Source organism: Pieris brassicae, chromosome Z, assembly GCF_905147105.1.
Source record: "Pieris brassicae chromosome Z, ilPieBrab1.1, whole genome shotgun sequence".
NCBI lineage: Eukaryota > Metazoa > Arthropoda > Insecta > Lepidoptera > Pieridae > Pieris > Pieris brassicae.
The window spans coordinates 7,960,831-7,976,060 of NC_059680.1; the positions used below are offsets into that span (position 1 = coordinate 7,960,831).

The 15,230-nt window shown below is 31.7% G+C and overlaps 1 protein-coding gene across 1 annotated transcript in view; it reads right to left on the bottom strand.

Annotated features, from left to right (window-relative positions):
- The window catches only part of LOC123718837 (DNA-binding protein D-ETS-3-like), a 56,309-nt gene that overhangs the window by 15,075 nt on the left and 26,004 nt on the right, over nucleotides 1–15,230 (bottom strand). Inside the window, exons 4-5 of the mRNA XM_045675751.1 lie at nucleotides 13,814–13,867; nucleotides 7,145–7,216 (exon numbers count right to left, since the gene is read on the bottom strand). Coding sequence (XP_045531707.1) covers nucleotides 7,145–7,216; nucleotides 13,814–13,867 — 126 coding nt within the window. The remainder of the gene's footprint in view (nucleotides 1–7,144; nucleotides 7,217–13,813; nucleotides 13,868–15,230) is intronic.

Genomic DNA, 15,230 nt, shown 5'->3' on the forward strand with positions numbered 1-15,230 from the left:
TTTGGATTAATTGATTCCCGTCAAGTTTTAATATGGATTATTAGTAGACTTATAATGAGAAAATGTCTGTTTAAGGTCAGAACAGTGGCTAAAACTCTGTAAGTAGTACAATAGACAGTTTCGTTTTTGTGTTAAAACAACTAAGAGAAACTGTTAACCATGATACGGTATTGGCTGCTTATCATGCATATGTTTCATCTATTATTAGATATGGAATTATAGTTTCGGGAAATTCAGTCGAAGTTAATTGGGTATTTAAGGCTCAAAAGAAATGTATTAAAGCAATTTGTGGAGCAAAATGTATTGATAGTTAGCGTTAGCATACCTTTATTTAAGAAGCTCAAAATTTTATCTCTTCCCTGTATTTATATTTTAGAAATGTCCTTTTTCGTGCACAGAAAAATCAATATTTTTAAGTTGAAGTAAGAAGTAGATATGGGGAGAAATTGGCTGTGCCAAAAATCTATCATGAACTATTTAGAAAAAACACCTTTTAAGGTTTACAATAATTTTCTAAAAGAATTAAAAGATCTTCCGACTAGAGTCTTTAAAAATCGACTTATTGTATTACTTATGGAAAAAATGTATTATTCAATAAATAATTATTTGCGTGAAACACTGTAGTTATATAAGTTTAATAACATTTGATATGATATGTACGACACAAATAATGTAAGAATTTACCAATTTTAATATGACTAATAATGTAAAATGTAAAACTCCTTCAAAAACAAATTTGCGCGCCATTGTATGGCAGAATATGCGAAATTACTATTGTACCACCTTTTTGTACCATATCCTTGCAATAAATTATTATTATTATAAGGATTTAGTACCGCTGATAGGGGTTTAAAAGGTAAATATCTATTGACAGATCAGATAAGACTATATGCAACATATGGGTTATTCTACTACTATATTAAGTAGGTTTTAATAGAAAACTGAAAAAAAACTCTTTTTTATTTTTTTACAAAGACAGTAGTACTCAATTTTAATAAATTTAAACCTATTGTTTTCATATAAAACATAAGGACGAAGCTAAGGAGTCTGATTACCCCTGACATTGACTACCCGGACGCAGTGATTATATTTATAAGCGGACAAAAGGCACGAGGCCACAATTTGAAATGATTGGCTCTCTTGACGTCTGATACAGATTTAATGGCGCGGAAACGTATTCTAATCCATTTGCATCGCTTTGTGATTGGTGCCTTTCAAAATAATTGCTAAGCAGCGTAATCTTTTGAATCGAAGATTTAAGGTTAGCGGTAACAATTTAAGCATAGAAACTTAATAAAGTTTTCAGACATAACAGTGGTTGCCCATCGGAGTGTTTATATTTGTTACCAGATACCTCCAAGACACCTTGTTAAACATTTTAAAAACCGTTCAATAAATATATATTCAATGAAACCGTTTTGATTAAATAATATACCCATCACGTAGACACTGTAGGTACATGTATACAGTCGACAAAGTGATTACATTTTCCATTTCGATTCCAAATTGATGGGACGAGCTCAGTTCTGCTACCGATTTATTCGTTTATATGATTGTTTTTCTCATTGAAGGGTCGTATAATTTGATATTGCATCAGTTGTCATAGGAAATTTTGACAAATTCACCTGACAGTATTAATGACTCAATTCGTTTACTATTTGGGCAATTAATGTTTGTGGAAAAATGGTAAATTATAGAGAATACTGTGATAAAATGTAAGTTAAATAGTACTTTATGGATTTGTATGACGACATTTTTATATCCGTCTCATTTTCTAAAAATGTAATATGTTCATTAAAAGAAAGATATTCTAGAAGAAAATCTGGAAGATCGTTGCCCATGTTTACATAAGTTAGTACCTATTTAAAGTCGAATTAATCTATACAGGAAAATCACTGGATGTAGTATGTTTTGTTTTTGTATTGATTGTACTTTGTTTACGGTGAATTTGTATGGCGGTGTAGTGCTTCAGTCACCAAGGTTAAACCACTGAGTGGTTATTTGGTGATTTTAGCAATAATAATAATTGAGAAAAAACGTTACGGTACGTTCATGAAATAAATATAACGTGTATGAAGATCGTTTTATCTCCAAACTATTTGTAGATATACGATGTACTTTATTCTCTGTAGTTCTTTCTAGTCAGCCCCCGTGGAGTTGGGAGAACGCTCCATCGCCTCCCTGCTTGGTCAACAATACATTCTTACAGCAAACACAACACCCTCATATGAAATTTATTGTGCCACTATATTGGCTGAATAGGACATTTCTGGACATTTGAGAGTTATTTTCCAACTGCAGTTATTTAAAGCTTTCTTAAGAGGTTTTGTTGAGGAATTAATTTTCGATGTTAATGTCCTAGGAGCTTAGGTTTAAAATTTATAATTTTGAAACAAAAGACTTGTAATACTAACATTCATTAATTTTATTGTCGTAGTTAATTACTATTTATCATAACTGTTTTCACCTTTATTAATTTGATCTGTTTATATTTGTTCTACCTAAATCAGAGAACTAACTTAAATAATCATAAATAATAATGATAATGCATTGGTGCTACAACCCTATTATGGTATTATATCCGTTTATTTGAATATTTTTATTTCATAGACAGCTTTCTGACTGGCACATGTGGCTGATTTTTGGATTTGAGACATCCCGGGTTCCTCACAATATTTTCTTTCTCCATACAAGTGAGTGTTAGATGCCTGCATAGATAGAAAGTTCATTGGTGCACAGTCGGGGATTGATCCTACGTCTTCAGGTAGACACACAGGTGAGACACGCACATTGAAGCCACTAGGCGAACTTTCCTGTTACTTAAACTATGATACAACTACGAAAGAGTACAAATTGAAATCGCCTCTCGACTCATACTCGTAAATACCAATCTGTTCAATAGGGCTTCGGTACTTAACACTAACCGAGATTCCTCTTTAATTGCCTGGATCAAGGAAAGTGGTCTCAAAGAGGACTCCCGAGTCACGTATGGTGTTTGTTGTAACGAAATCATTGCGAGGCTAATTCCCGGCGCACTTCGAACCCCTTCGAACGATCTCTGCTCGCCAAATGAACCTCGTAATGTCCGCCTTTCTACTGTAATTACGAACCCATTATCAACACTAATCTTTTAGTAACTCAAACAAAAAGTAACTGAAGAACAACCGCTATTTCCCTTGCAATGCGGTCTATTTTCTTATGTCGCGTGTAACTCTTCGTGAAAGGTGTTTTTTTTAAGAAACTAGAAACAGTTCTTATTACGATAGCCTTAAATCCAAAATCGTCAATCATGCATGAACGCAAATGAAAAAAGACCTTGCTACACCGTAATATGTGCTTAATTTCATCACACTTATTTGTGCACCACTGAGGGTTAGTAGAGGCTAGAAGGAGTTAATGCGTTACACACAAAAGGCCAAATCACGACCCTCCGATCGTGGGGCTCCACCGGCTAAAGAGAAATTTGTATTCCAATTATGACGCTATAGACGATTAAAAGTGTTGGTCATTTGGCGTGGAAGCCATAATAATTTAACGTTTTCTTTTAAGTTTGTATAATCACAGACGAAAATATTTTTTATAAATTTAGCATCAGCTTAGGGCTCGTTAACTTTACGTGTATTTTTATTTGTAACAATTCTTAAATAATTGTTGAATAACAAGCCAAACACAACATATAATCGAGTACTTAGTTATTGATTTGTTTAATTGGAAGAATATAGTTACCTCATGTATAAATTTTTCATATCGCCCTATATTGTCGTCTTTTTCAGAAATACCGTTAATAGACAATGAAATAGCTCGCTGCGGCAATAAAATACCAATAAAAGGATAATTAATCGATTTCAGTGCATTACCGGTACACGGGAGTAAGGGGAAACAAAATGTGGCCCCACTAGCATTAGTCGTTTGATTGCAATACGAGCCCCAATCTGGGATTCAATAAAGCAAGCCCGGCAGATATATTTTGACATTTCTATTTGTTAAGACATGATTACTGCAAATTACTGGCTTTTATTCCGAGTATTTTCTTTTATTCTTTTTTATCGGAAAAATTTCAAAAAAAGAATGCAATTCTGAAAATATATATTTTGTTATATTAAAAATAACGTCTTGAACAAATGTTGCCACTTATTTAACAGTTTTTTATTTAGTATGATTATATTCCGGGTGATTTTTATTTATTTACTTAGCCCTTGTTTACAAAGGGTGTTTGCGTAACGCGGTTTGTTCTAGGGTGGGTCCGATCAAACGTCAAGCAAACTGTTGGCAATAACATTGTCTTTTGGAGGCACAATTAGACTGATGTCAGCGATGATGGCTCACGTACCTTAATTGAATAGTGGTTTAAAAATCAGATACAATATACATATTGCATCTTTGACGATTTATTAAATTTGTTTATAAATTATTAAGGGATATCATATACGTCGGAACAATAAAACTCTGCAATCAAGATACATAATAATTACAGATCCTAAAATATTGCAATTATTTATTATTAAGGTCATAGAACATAGAGTCGCGAGCTGCTAGATCTAAATCACTTGTGTAAGTAGAAACTTATTGGAAATCTTTGTACATAGTTCACAGCATTGTCAAGAAATATTGTGTAGCTAAAAATATGGCATTGCCCGTAAGGCTATGAGTATTGGGGCTTAGTTTAAAGGAGGGCAACTAAGCGTTAAGTATGTCAAAAGGCTGGTAACGGAAAAATATAGGAAATTGTGGAATTTCTGGAAACAGGCGTTTTTTCCCATATTCCCCATATATATAAAAATATGAATAGAATTTTTTAAATTCAATTGCTGTAATTGTTTCGTAAATGTGTTTGCATTTTTTTATGAAATTGAATAAATCTTCGTTATTATTATATTAAAATAAATACAAACATACGGTTTTGACATAGGAGTATTTTACAAATAAACCTTCGTCTTGAGTGACTTAGTCTATTGAAACACCCTATTAAAATCAGTGAGTAGATTTAAAAACTTCTTTTATTCTCTTTACGAATGTGTTACTCCTCTCTGGAGTGTAAAACTCGTATTAAGGTCTGAGGAGACCGCAATGCATACAGATCCTGTGAACAAATAAGAATTCCCGCTTTGGTCACAGTGTAATCTGAGACGTGCAATGTTAAGAGGCACGCGTCGAACACGCGCAAACACCCTACGCTGTAATGAAATGGATATCTGACAGTCTGTCAGAATTGTTGATAGAACCATAAACACTAAAATCATTTCAAAAATAAGGGAATTTTTTGCTTCGTTTGAATCACTCAGTAAATGTTGTACTTAGTAAATCACACAAAGCCTTTTTACACACAGAAATAGTGTATGATTTAGTGTAATTTTGCTAGTCATCATCCTAGCATCGTCCTTCTTTTCCATAAATGTGATATTTATTCAAGAAGTTTTTCACACGGTGTGGACTTTTTTTTGTTTTTTCATACCTACTGTTATTATCTAGTCTACTCGTATATAATATATCTGTAATATTAGTCACTATTTTTAGGATTATTACAAATAATCATTGGTACTTAATTTTTTTAGAGCTTGAACAATTATTTTAGAGACTTTATCTTATCATCAATTAGTAAGACAGTCACGTAAAGAATGTGGATATAGTTACTGCTTGTCTTGGAGTACTTTCTTCTTAATTAATATTACTTCTCCCCTTATAGCTCTAAAACAGTAAAATAGAAGACATAAATAAAAAATACAGTAAATTACCAGTTTAAAATGTGCTAGTTTTAATTACAGTTTGGGTTAATCAAAGCAAAAAAATTGTCTCGTTATAGAACAAAAACAAGCGGATTTCTTAAATATACCTGTTTAATTTCCTTATGTTAATGTAAAAGAATGACGTTTATTGGAATTGATGGTATTGGTATACACAACAGTTCTTCCTATTAAGGATAAATCTTGGTCAATACAGAATAAATAATTCTATGACTTTCACACGTTATTTAAATTTTCTTATGATTAATTCACTATTTATTTAAAACCCAATAACTCAGCTACGCAGTGCCCGACTACATAAGAACTGTTTTAAGGACGCAAAGTTGATTTTAATGCGACTTGTCGCATTTAGTTTAAACCTATATTTCAACAACAAATAAGGCTTTTAAGTTAGCAATTAGAATTGGTATTAGTGAATTATATCAGGTATTGAACGGACTTTAATAAAAAATGTAAACTAGTGTTTTTGATCGGTAGGTAGTCAGTATTACGTGTTATGGAAATCAACGCAGTCAACTTTTAGTCATCAAACAATCAGAATCAGGGATATCACAAAAACAATGAATTGTACCATACATTATAATGTGATATTTATTGTATATTTTTTCATTGCCATTTTGACCCTCCCTTCAAGAATATGTTTGGATACAAAGGACGGAGGAACAAATAAATGTGCCCAGGGTAACTGACCGTGGACAACAAACATACGAAGCTTGACCGAGCTTGCAAGTAATAAAATTTATCTCTTTTGAATGTTATACATTTTTTAGATAAATAATGGACATATTCTGTTGGTGGTGTAGGGCTTATATAATAGAAGAGTTATTTTTCTTTAAAATACTAATAGAAGTAAAGTAGCCATGAGCCACAATTTTTTACATAAAAAAACAGTTTTCATTCGATATTCTTTTGATTAAAATTAATTATTTTAACATAACAGAAACCATAACTGTTGTGACTAATTAAATCTGGCGTCAGTATGCACCCGTTTCTTCAAGCATTTTTATTTTATAGACAAGTAGGCGTCCAGCCTTTCGTCTGACCCATGTCATCGATATTTGGCCTTCAAAGTGGAAGCAACTACTAAACGCGGACAAGTCAATAGAATTTTAGAAAGAAAATTCACTTCCTCAGGGATAAACACCTCGCTTTTGCGAATCACATGTACCAATAAGGATAGAATGGAAGTAAATCTGTTTTCATTATCTACATTTATTAAGGACTACAAATTCTTCTTAATCACGTACCAAACTAAAGGTTATTATTACAAGACGAAGTTGTTAAATGTTTATTTTTGTAAAATTGCAATTTGTTGCAAATAATTACAATAAGGTTGTAAATAATTGAATTGTGAGTAAATTATCGTAAGTTACTAAGAAAATATTAAAAGTATTCACTCTTACCTGGCTGCCTCAGATGTGTATGTGCATCCAGTGTGGATTTTGACATCGCTGATAACGAATTTGTTCCATAGCCTAAAACAAGCAACATTTACATATAGTCTAAACTTACAAACTTTAAAGCTGTTTTGTCTCGTTTTATGCTTGGCATAATGACATGAGAGGGATAAGGACAATGTAGTTAATGTTCTATTTCAGGATAGATAGACGAATAGGGGTGAGTTCACAATGCCTACGTCCATAAAGAAGAAAGACAAAAGTGAATTTGATTTAGCGCCCGTTAATATTTTAAAAAACGAGGGGTAAACGGGTAGGAATCTCAAGATGTTATGTAATTCCGTCTTCCACGGACAATCACAATGCCTTGGGAGTAGGTTCTCTACCTTTAATAATTCGTACGCTCTTCTTTTACTTCTTCATAGGCAAGAAACCGTTCAGATTTGAGGGACGCACTTAGAGTTGCCCTTGCCGCACAAGCAGTGTTAAGCGGACCCAACACTTATATAACACGACTTTGGTGTACAACCAGGGTTTGAACGAATAACTGTAGGGAAGGGTTTACATGGCCAATACTGCTGAATTTATTGTAAATGGAACAATATAAAACCAAATATAATTAAGGAATATTTTTGCTTTTGACATAATCACCAGCAAATTGTTTTATAATTAACACGGCCACCTCATCAACGCGCCTGGGGCGTCGGAATCAGTGAAGATAATACAGGCCAATGTTCTTTAGGGGATGACATCGCCTAAGGCAAAGCGAACTGTAGTACCATTGAAATTTGAATCTTACGTCCCGTACATAAGGTTATTTTCAGCATGTGTCATAATTCAAAGTTTATATTCTCTTTGATGCTCACAATAGGATTTCACGCGCCGTTAGTGTTAGAGCAACATTGTGGAAACTCCTTTTGATTTCGGTGCATTTTTGATTTCATGTTCTATGCTCATTTGATATTGGGAGGTTCCATAAATCATCGGAAGTTATATGATTTTAAAAATTTTCTGTTATTTTAAGCAATCGGTCAATTTACACAAGTGAGTGCGAAAGTGTAATTACGTATGAATGAACAATGAATGTTTGAATTTCACAGTACAATAATAACAAAAATTTCAGTAAAAAAAGTGGACTTCAGAATAATGTTAAGTTCACTCATGTGTACATTTACATAAAATAAAACGGACCTTGATTAAAATAAAAGGATGATAAGTTAAAATCACAGTAATCATAAAAAACAAAGCTTTTTGTAAAAAAATCAATTGCTATTTATGTCTATCGATAGTGAAATTAAAGTTAGACGTGTTTTTCTCGAGATTAATCATTATTATTTTTCTTAATTCCGTAGAGAAGTAAATACTTTACATGTCACAGTAAATGTTCATATTTCATTTTATCTTCTCAGTTCTCTATATTAAATATTATTAAAAATAGTAAATGTATGTTACTAATAGCTAAAATGACGTCAACCTTAAATTATAAAAGAAATATATATATAGCTTGATGTTACATATATTTTTACAGATTTTCAAAATATCAGTGTGAAATAGAAAAATGTATTCCATTTTGTTCTATGCTATACCTTTTCACTGCTTGTTTGCGAATACAGTATCCCTCAGCATCGATCAACTATGTAATTCGATAGTACACTGAGTTATCTTGCCTATATATAGTCTCACATACTATTTAAAACATGAACATTTTGACATTCCAACGTTATTAAGAGTACAGAGTATACCTGTGACGATTGACATAATAGTTTTGCGTTTTAAAAATAATTAAATTTATATTCTCTAAAGTTTTTGCCAAAACATATAGAAATCTGTTTGCGGGCATTGTAAAGATTCCAGAAAGTCGAAGATCTAAAAATAGATGTCTCAGACACGGAATACTAAATCTTATTGCTCCTAAATATATAAAAATGCCCCCCGTTACATGTGTTAGCCCTATAATATTCATTTTGCTAGTCACAAAAATTACGTGATAAACCGCCTACGGCTGTATTTGCAAACTGGCGCCTTTGTCAAATGTTTTCACACGAGCCCTTTGATCTGACTATAACTAGGTGGTTATAAAACCCTTTGTAGATTATAGTTCGCTCCACTTAACATGCTTGGCTATTGCTACACAAGAAATTTACGAACAACGCACGGTCTGAAATCGTATTATGGTTTTAAACTCGAAAAAATAACAATAATAAACTTTTTTATTCATACAAATTTTACAGTAGATTGTTTGTTTCACTATTTATGAGTTAGTAGTATTAAAATTCGGTTTAAATAAGGGTTCATAGGCAGCCAATTTCTGCTGGCGACATCAATGAGATCATCGGCCGTTTGGGGCCCGTACCAGCGTGTCGTTTGTAGGGTTCAGTGTTGGTCTGTCTATCTAAGCGACCGTTTGACAGTCCATTTTGTCTTGACTCAAATTATTTTGTCGTTTGATACAAATTTTTACAACAATCCATCCAATTTTCTTTGCTTTATCTTAATTCTGCTGGTGCAACATTTTTGAAGATCCTCGTTTGACATCCTTCTAAGAGACACAATAAGATGCTTACATGTAGTCTTGAACATATCCTATACCGTTGTCTTGTATTTTTATGGGCAACTGTTTGCAGTTTGACATAATTTGTTTATATTCAGGTTGAGACCAACTTCTGTACTTTCTTGGTAGAGACATTCTATCATTACTTTTAGGTCGTTAGTTAGGTGCGAATAAAACTACATCATCAGCGAAAACCAAATGAATCATATAGATGTCATGAATTTGTAGTTAAGTTTTTTAATATATTAGCAAAAACTGAAATGAACAGTTTTCGCGACAAAGAATCACCCTATCTGAAACCTCTTGTTATTATGAACTCTGCTCATCGGATTTCTAATTTAATTCGCCTTGTGCATTACTCGTATATTTTCTGAATTAACTTTATATTTTTATACAGCCTTTCTTCGTTTAAGGATTTCCAGATACGTAGGTTATAATGTCGAATACTTTACTAAAGTCTGCTCTGCTGTGTGAAGGTGGTCTGGTGTGATGAAACAGGAGTCTAACTCGTCATTATCTAATGATTGAAATAATTCATGGTTATTAATCATGGAAATAATCAATGGTTCTATGTAAAATGATTGCTATAAAGAGATTATATATAATATGTACTAGGTAATAAACTGATTGGTCTATAATTGATATATAACGGAATTACTTTTTTGGATAAGAGTGCATTCTACTGGTACAAATGATAAGGAATCTCAGGTAAAAGGTGTTGAGCACGTAATTTGAGAGTTTCATTTGTGATTCTATCTAGGCCGGAGCTTTTTTTTAATATGCTCTAACACTTCGTTGTCTGTTATTTGATTTATTACCTCTGTTATAGCTATCATATCTGCAGTCTTATATTGTGTTGTATCGGTTTGGATTTTCATGTAAAGTTCGGCGAAAATTACCAGGTTCCAAATTTCTTGTCTTGATTGTGTGTCCTATCAATGTTTTTATTTTTAATATTTAATTTTGTAATATTCTAACCCTTGTGTAATTTTAATTCAAGGAAAGCACTCTTCGTGCTTATATATATGCCATTAAGTTCTTCGTAATAACGTGTCTTCTGTGTTTATAAAAGATCTTTCTTTTTGCTGTGTTTGTTTCTCTAAAAAAAATCTTTTTACTGTTCTTCGTGTTTAAAAGTTCTGTTTTCTTTTAAATTATTTTTTGGTTCCTACTGTAAATCTTTTGCTTCGTTGGACTGCCTTATAGTTCTCTCTTTATCTCCTTTACCACCTAACTCATTTATAGAATTCCTTTATAATGTGTGAACAGTAGCTACCCCAATTATATTTTCTGTTAAAACCTATAAGATGAACGATATCATCTTTAGCTTCAAAAATAAAAGTTAAAGTTCATTATCACCATCAAGCATTCTTTTGTGTCAATCTTTTCAATTTCCTGCAACTCCCCAGGTAATCATTTTAGATGTAATCTTATTATAATACCATAATATAATTTTCTGTATTTAATAAAAATGACTGAATTTGATTAATTTACATGTTCGAAAATTAGCCCAAATCTAATCTACAATAGAACTTTATGAAAGTCGTGTTTCACTGATCAAGGTTTATTTAAATGTGGTAAAAATAACATTTACTCGAATATCCCTTTCTTTAAACGGTTGAATTAAAAAAACCTAATGATTTTTGAAACAGTCGAAGCAACAGTAAATTATGCGTCAAATAACGTTGTGATTCTCATTTTAAATTACAAATCTCTGCCTTAATATACCATAGAAACGTATAGCACTCGTTTTCGCTTCACGGCACGCAAAACAATAGGGGCTCACAGCTACCCTACAGTGCCTGAAGCAATTTATCCAACAGACTATCTCTTTCACACTAACTTAAATCGGATAAGAGCGAAGAGTACAGAAAACTTACAGGAATACCACTTTCAGTTAATTTTCGTTGCCACCGTTCGCTACGGCTCCTTTCAACAAAGCCCCAGTTTTAACAAACCTTTTCTCATTGCGATTTTCTTTAATGTTATGTAGATTACTGGGAGGTTTTTTTTATATTCGATTGTTATAAAAAAAGTTTAACGAGATTTTTCATAATCTACTTTATAAAAGCTGTTGTAATTCAATGATTAAGCAATCGGTAAAATAAGTCATTATGGGCGTCGCCGTACAAATCACAGATAATGAATAGCATTTAGTTAAAATAATGTCGCCCCATATTTATAATTCGTGGGGTCATGGTGTAAAGTTTAAAAATGAGGGCTTATTTATAATAAATTTTGGGCAAATTTCGATATTATTTTGTATTATAATTTTTGTCTTATTTAGAACTAATGCCTAATACTGAAAGTTTAATCTTCTAACAGAACTAACAATTGTTATGTCTTAAATTTTAACGAAATTTTTGTTCGAAATCGATGTATTTCTTTAAAACATATTCGCAAAGATGTCTGTCAACTTCTCCGATGTAAAGTTCATATGTGTAGCTATGAGCATTATCGACTGATTTCATAATCGCCGTGAATATAATAGCCTCCCTAGGGCGAGACAAAATCGTTTGTAATCATTGTATAGGGGCATTAAGTCACGGCTCGACGCGACGACAATTTTTATATTTTTCTTTCTTCATTAATCAAAGTATCAAATTAAAAGCTCAAATGGTGTCAATCAATGAATTTTTTATTATGGTATTAGACTACGAAACTTTTTTGTTAACTTAGTATCACAAAAGCTAAAACGAAATTTCAGTTTTATAGGTTAAAAATCGTGTCTTGATATTTTTTGCCCTATACTTGCCTTGTCTCATTGTATTCATATAACATTGAAACTTAACTTTCTAAATTTATATATAAATTTGCAGTTTGCACAATATATGATTATTTTTAATCCGTTCAAAAAGTGTTTTTCTTAATGTGTAAAAGCTATTTTAACAAAAGACAATACTAAAATAATTATTTCAAATGAGTTATTCAAAGAAAGATATAATAATTTGATAAAATTTTAACATTCTATTTAGAAAATAAACGCGAATTTCTGGTCCTGTACCACTTTTAAACATACAACACGTTGATTAAGTTCTTTATTTTTAAAAGCGGTTATGTAGGTTTAGTCCCAGACACCAGAGCTTACTCTGTAACTTCCAATAGAGATACCGATCGAATAATGAGATTTGGTACCGCGCAGTCCCAAGTTTGTGGCACGAGCGCTACGGATATTGAGTTCTACATCGAAATTGCATACAAAAAAGTCGAGATTAGCTGATACTATTGTAAGTTACAGAGCAAGGGCGCAGTTTGTGTATAGGTAATACAGAAATCTACCAATCTACATTATTTGAGATGAACAATTGCGCGTCGCTGATTATAATGTAACTTTATAAGACAAGTCAAGCGAGAAAACAGCATCGAAGCGTACCGATAATAAATCCCCCTTCAAAATGATAATCATAGCAATATTGCATCACTTACCGAAATATTGTAAATGTCAATCAAAGAATTAAAGTTGTATTGTTGATTTGAACGTGGCACGTGGCGGCCGCGCGCCGCGATACGCTTGCGTGTTACGTTTTAGGGAGGTTTTTGCGTTAAAAATATTAAAATTAACGAACATGTAACTTGCATTATTGTATATAATTGAAATGTTTCACGTAATCGTTTGCATTTTTTTGTGTTACAGTCGAGAACACGTCAGCAACACTTTTTAATACGAAAGGGCTACGTCTTATGTTTTCCAATAAAATTGTTTTGAGATAGAGATTATTATTACGAACTATAACAATATGTCATTATAAAGTAAAATCTATCTTTAAAATGAATACAAAGTAATAAATACACTTACATATTTATAGAGAAGGGATTTGAACTTAAATGAAAGTTTATTAATTATTATACGACAAAGGACCGCAAACAGAAGAGTGAGTAATGACAAAAACAAGAATGTGGAATCAAAATAAAATACCGTTTTTGCATAATGATTATTGTTACATATATTATATTTACTTTATCTTATATTATCTCATATAATAACAATGCAAATATTACATTTAATGTATTAGGATTTTTTAAACTATCACTATAAATGCATAAAATATTTTATTTCTCAAGTTATGTTTTTATATTCAAAGACATATTTTACTTGGACGGAATAAGGAAATGCACAAACTCACCTTGTGAACCCTGTGTCGTTGCATGTGTTGACCATGAGCTTTTGTAAGATGCATCTGAAATATAGCAAAATACAATTTATTATTATGTCAACAAATTCCTTAGGCTGCTGCTGTATCCAGGTGCTTAATCTCTCATATTCTTTACCAAATTCTCAATAATTTATAATATATGTAACTCAACACCAATGATTATGGTTTACGGAGTCTTAAAAATCGTCCTTGTATATAGTAGATAGAAATGGATTATTATTATCCCAATAAATTTATTTTATTTTTAAATTACAAGACACTATTTCTTATAAAATTATTGTGTCAGAGCAATAAAAAAAATCACGTTTAACAAATTTAATATTTATTATAAATGGATATTGACAGGTATGAGATAATAGATTGATAATAGCGGTCAAGCTTTTAGGCATAAGTCGCAAATATACTTAATAGAGTAATACAATCTTAATATTTCTATTATTATTTTGTTTTACTTGAAAATGCGTTTCTTTAAAGTTGATTATAGGTACTTTAGATTCTTAAGGCTCACCTTACCTGGTTGCGTAAATTTAGGTTGATGTAGGAAGTTTGACTATATTATAGCCTTGGGATTGAACACTGACCATGGCGTTATCATACATATGGATCAGAATAGGATAGAATAGGCACTCATGAACATACCTCAGCCTCATCTTACTTGTGTTAATATCACGATATTTTTTATACGATACAAAATTGACAAATTATGTATCCATTGAATATTATTAGTGTTTTCTTTTAAATACGCTTATAATAAAAGTTGTAAATAGTTAGGAACCCGACATTTCTTGCTCATACGTTTTACGTACGGTTAAGGCAAACTCGTGTAATCGGATATCTTAAACAGTGAGATGTTGTTATGAGACTTCTGTCTCATCACGAACGTGTATATAAAACCAAATAAAAGCATGCCGTCTGAGGCCAAAATCAATATAGGGTAACGCCAAGAAAATAATGAAGAAAACTTGATAACAATTAATCAAAACAATTTTACATATATTGTTTTGATTCATTATTTATTGATTCATTACACTACATGTCAATCTATTTGACTTTTGTAGGTTTGTCTATAACTATATGTAAAAATAAAAATAACTATGGTTTACAAGATCATATAGGTGTTAGGAACCATTTTATCAGTGAAATTTTTTGTCGGTATATCGAATGTGTTAATTTTATGTTTGCTTTTTTATTTTATACTTTTAGAGATGTATCTGTTTTGTTTCCTAAATGAATAAATAATTCAAATTCAAAATTAATACAAATATATGAATTTGAAAATTGATATTTATTATTATTACAATGTAAATTATCTGTCGCTATAAGGCCCGAAAATACCGCAGTCCCATGAGCGTCGCAATATAGTGTTTACACTGTATTATAAAAATCG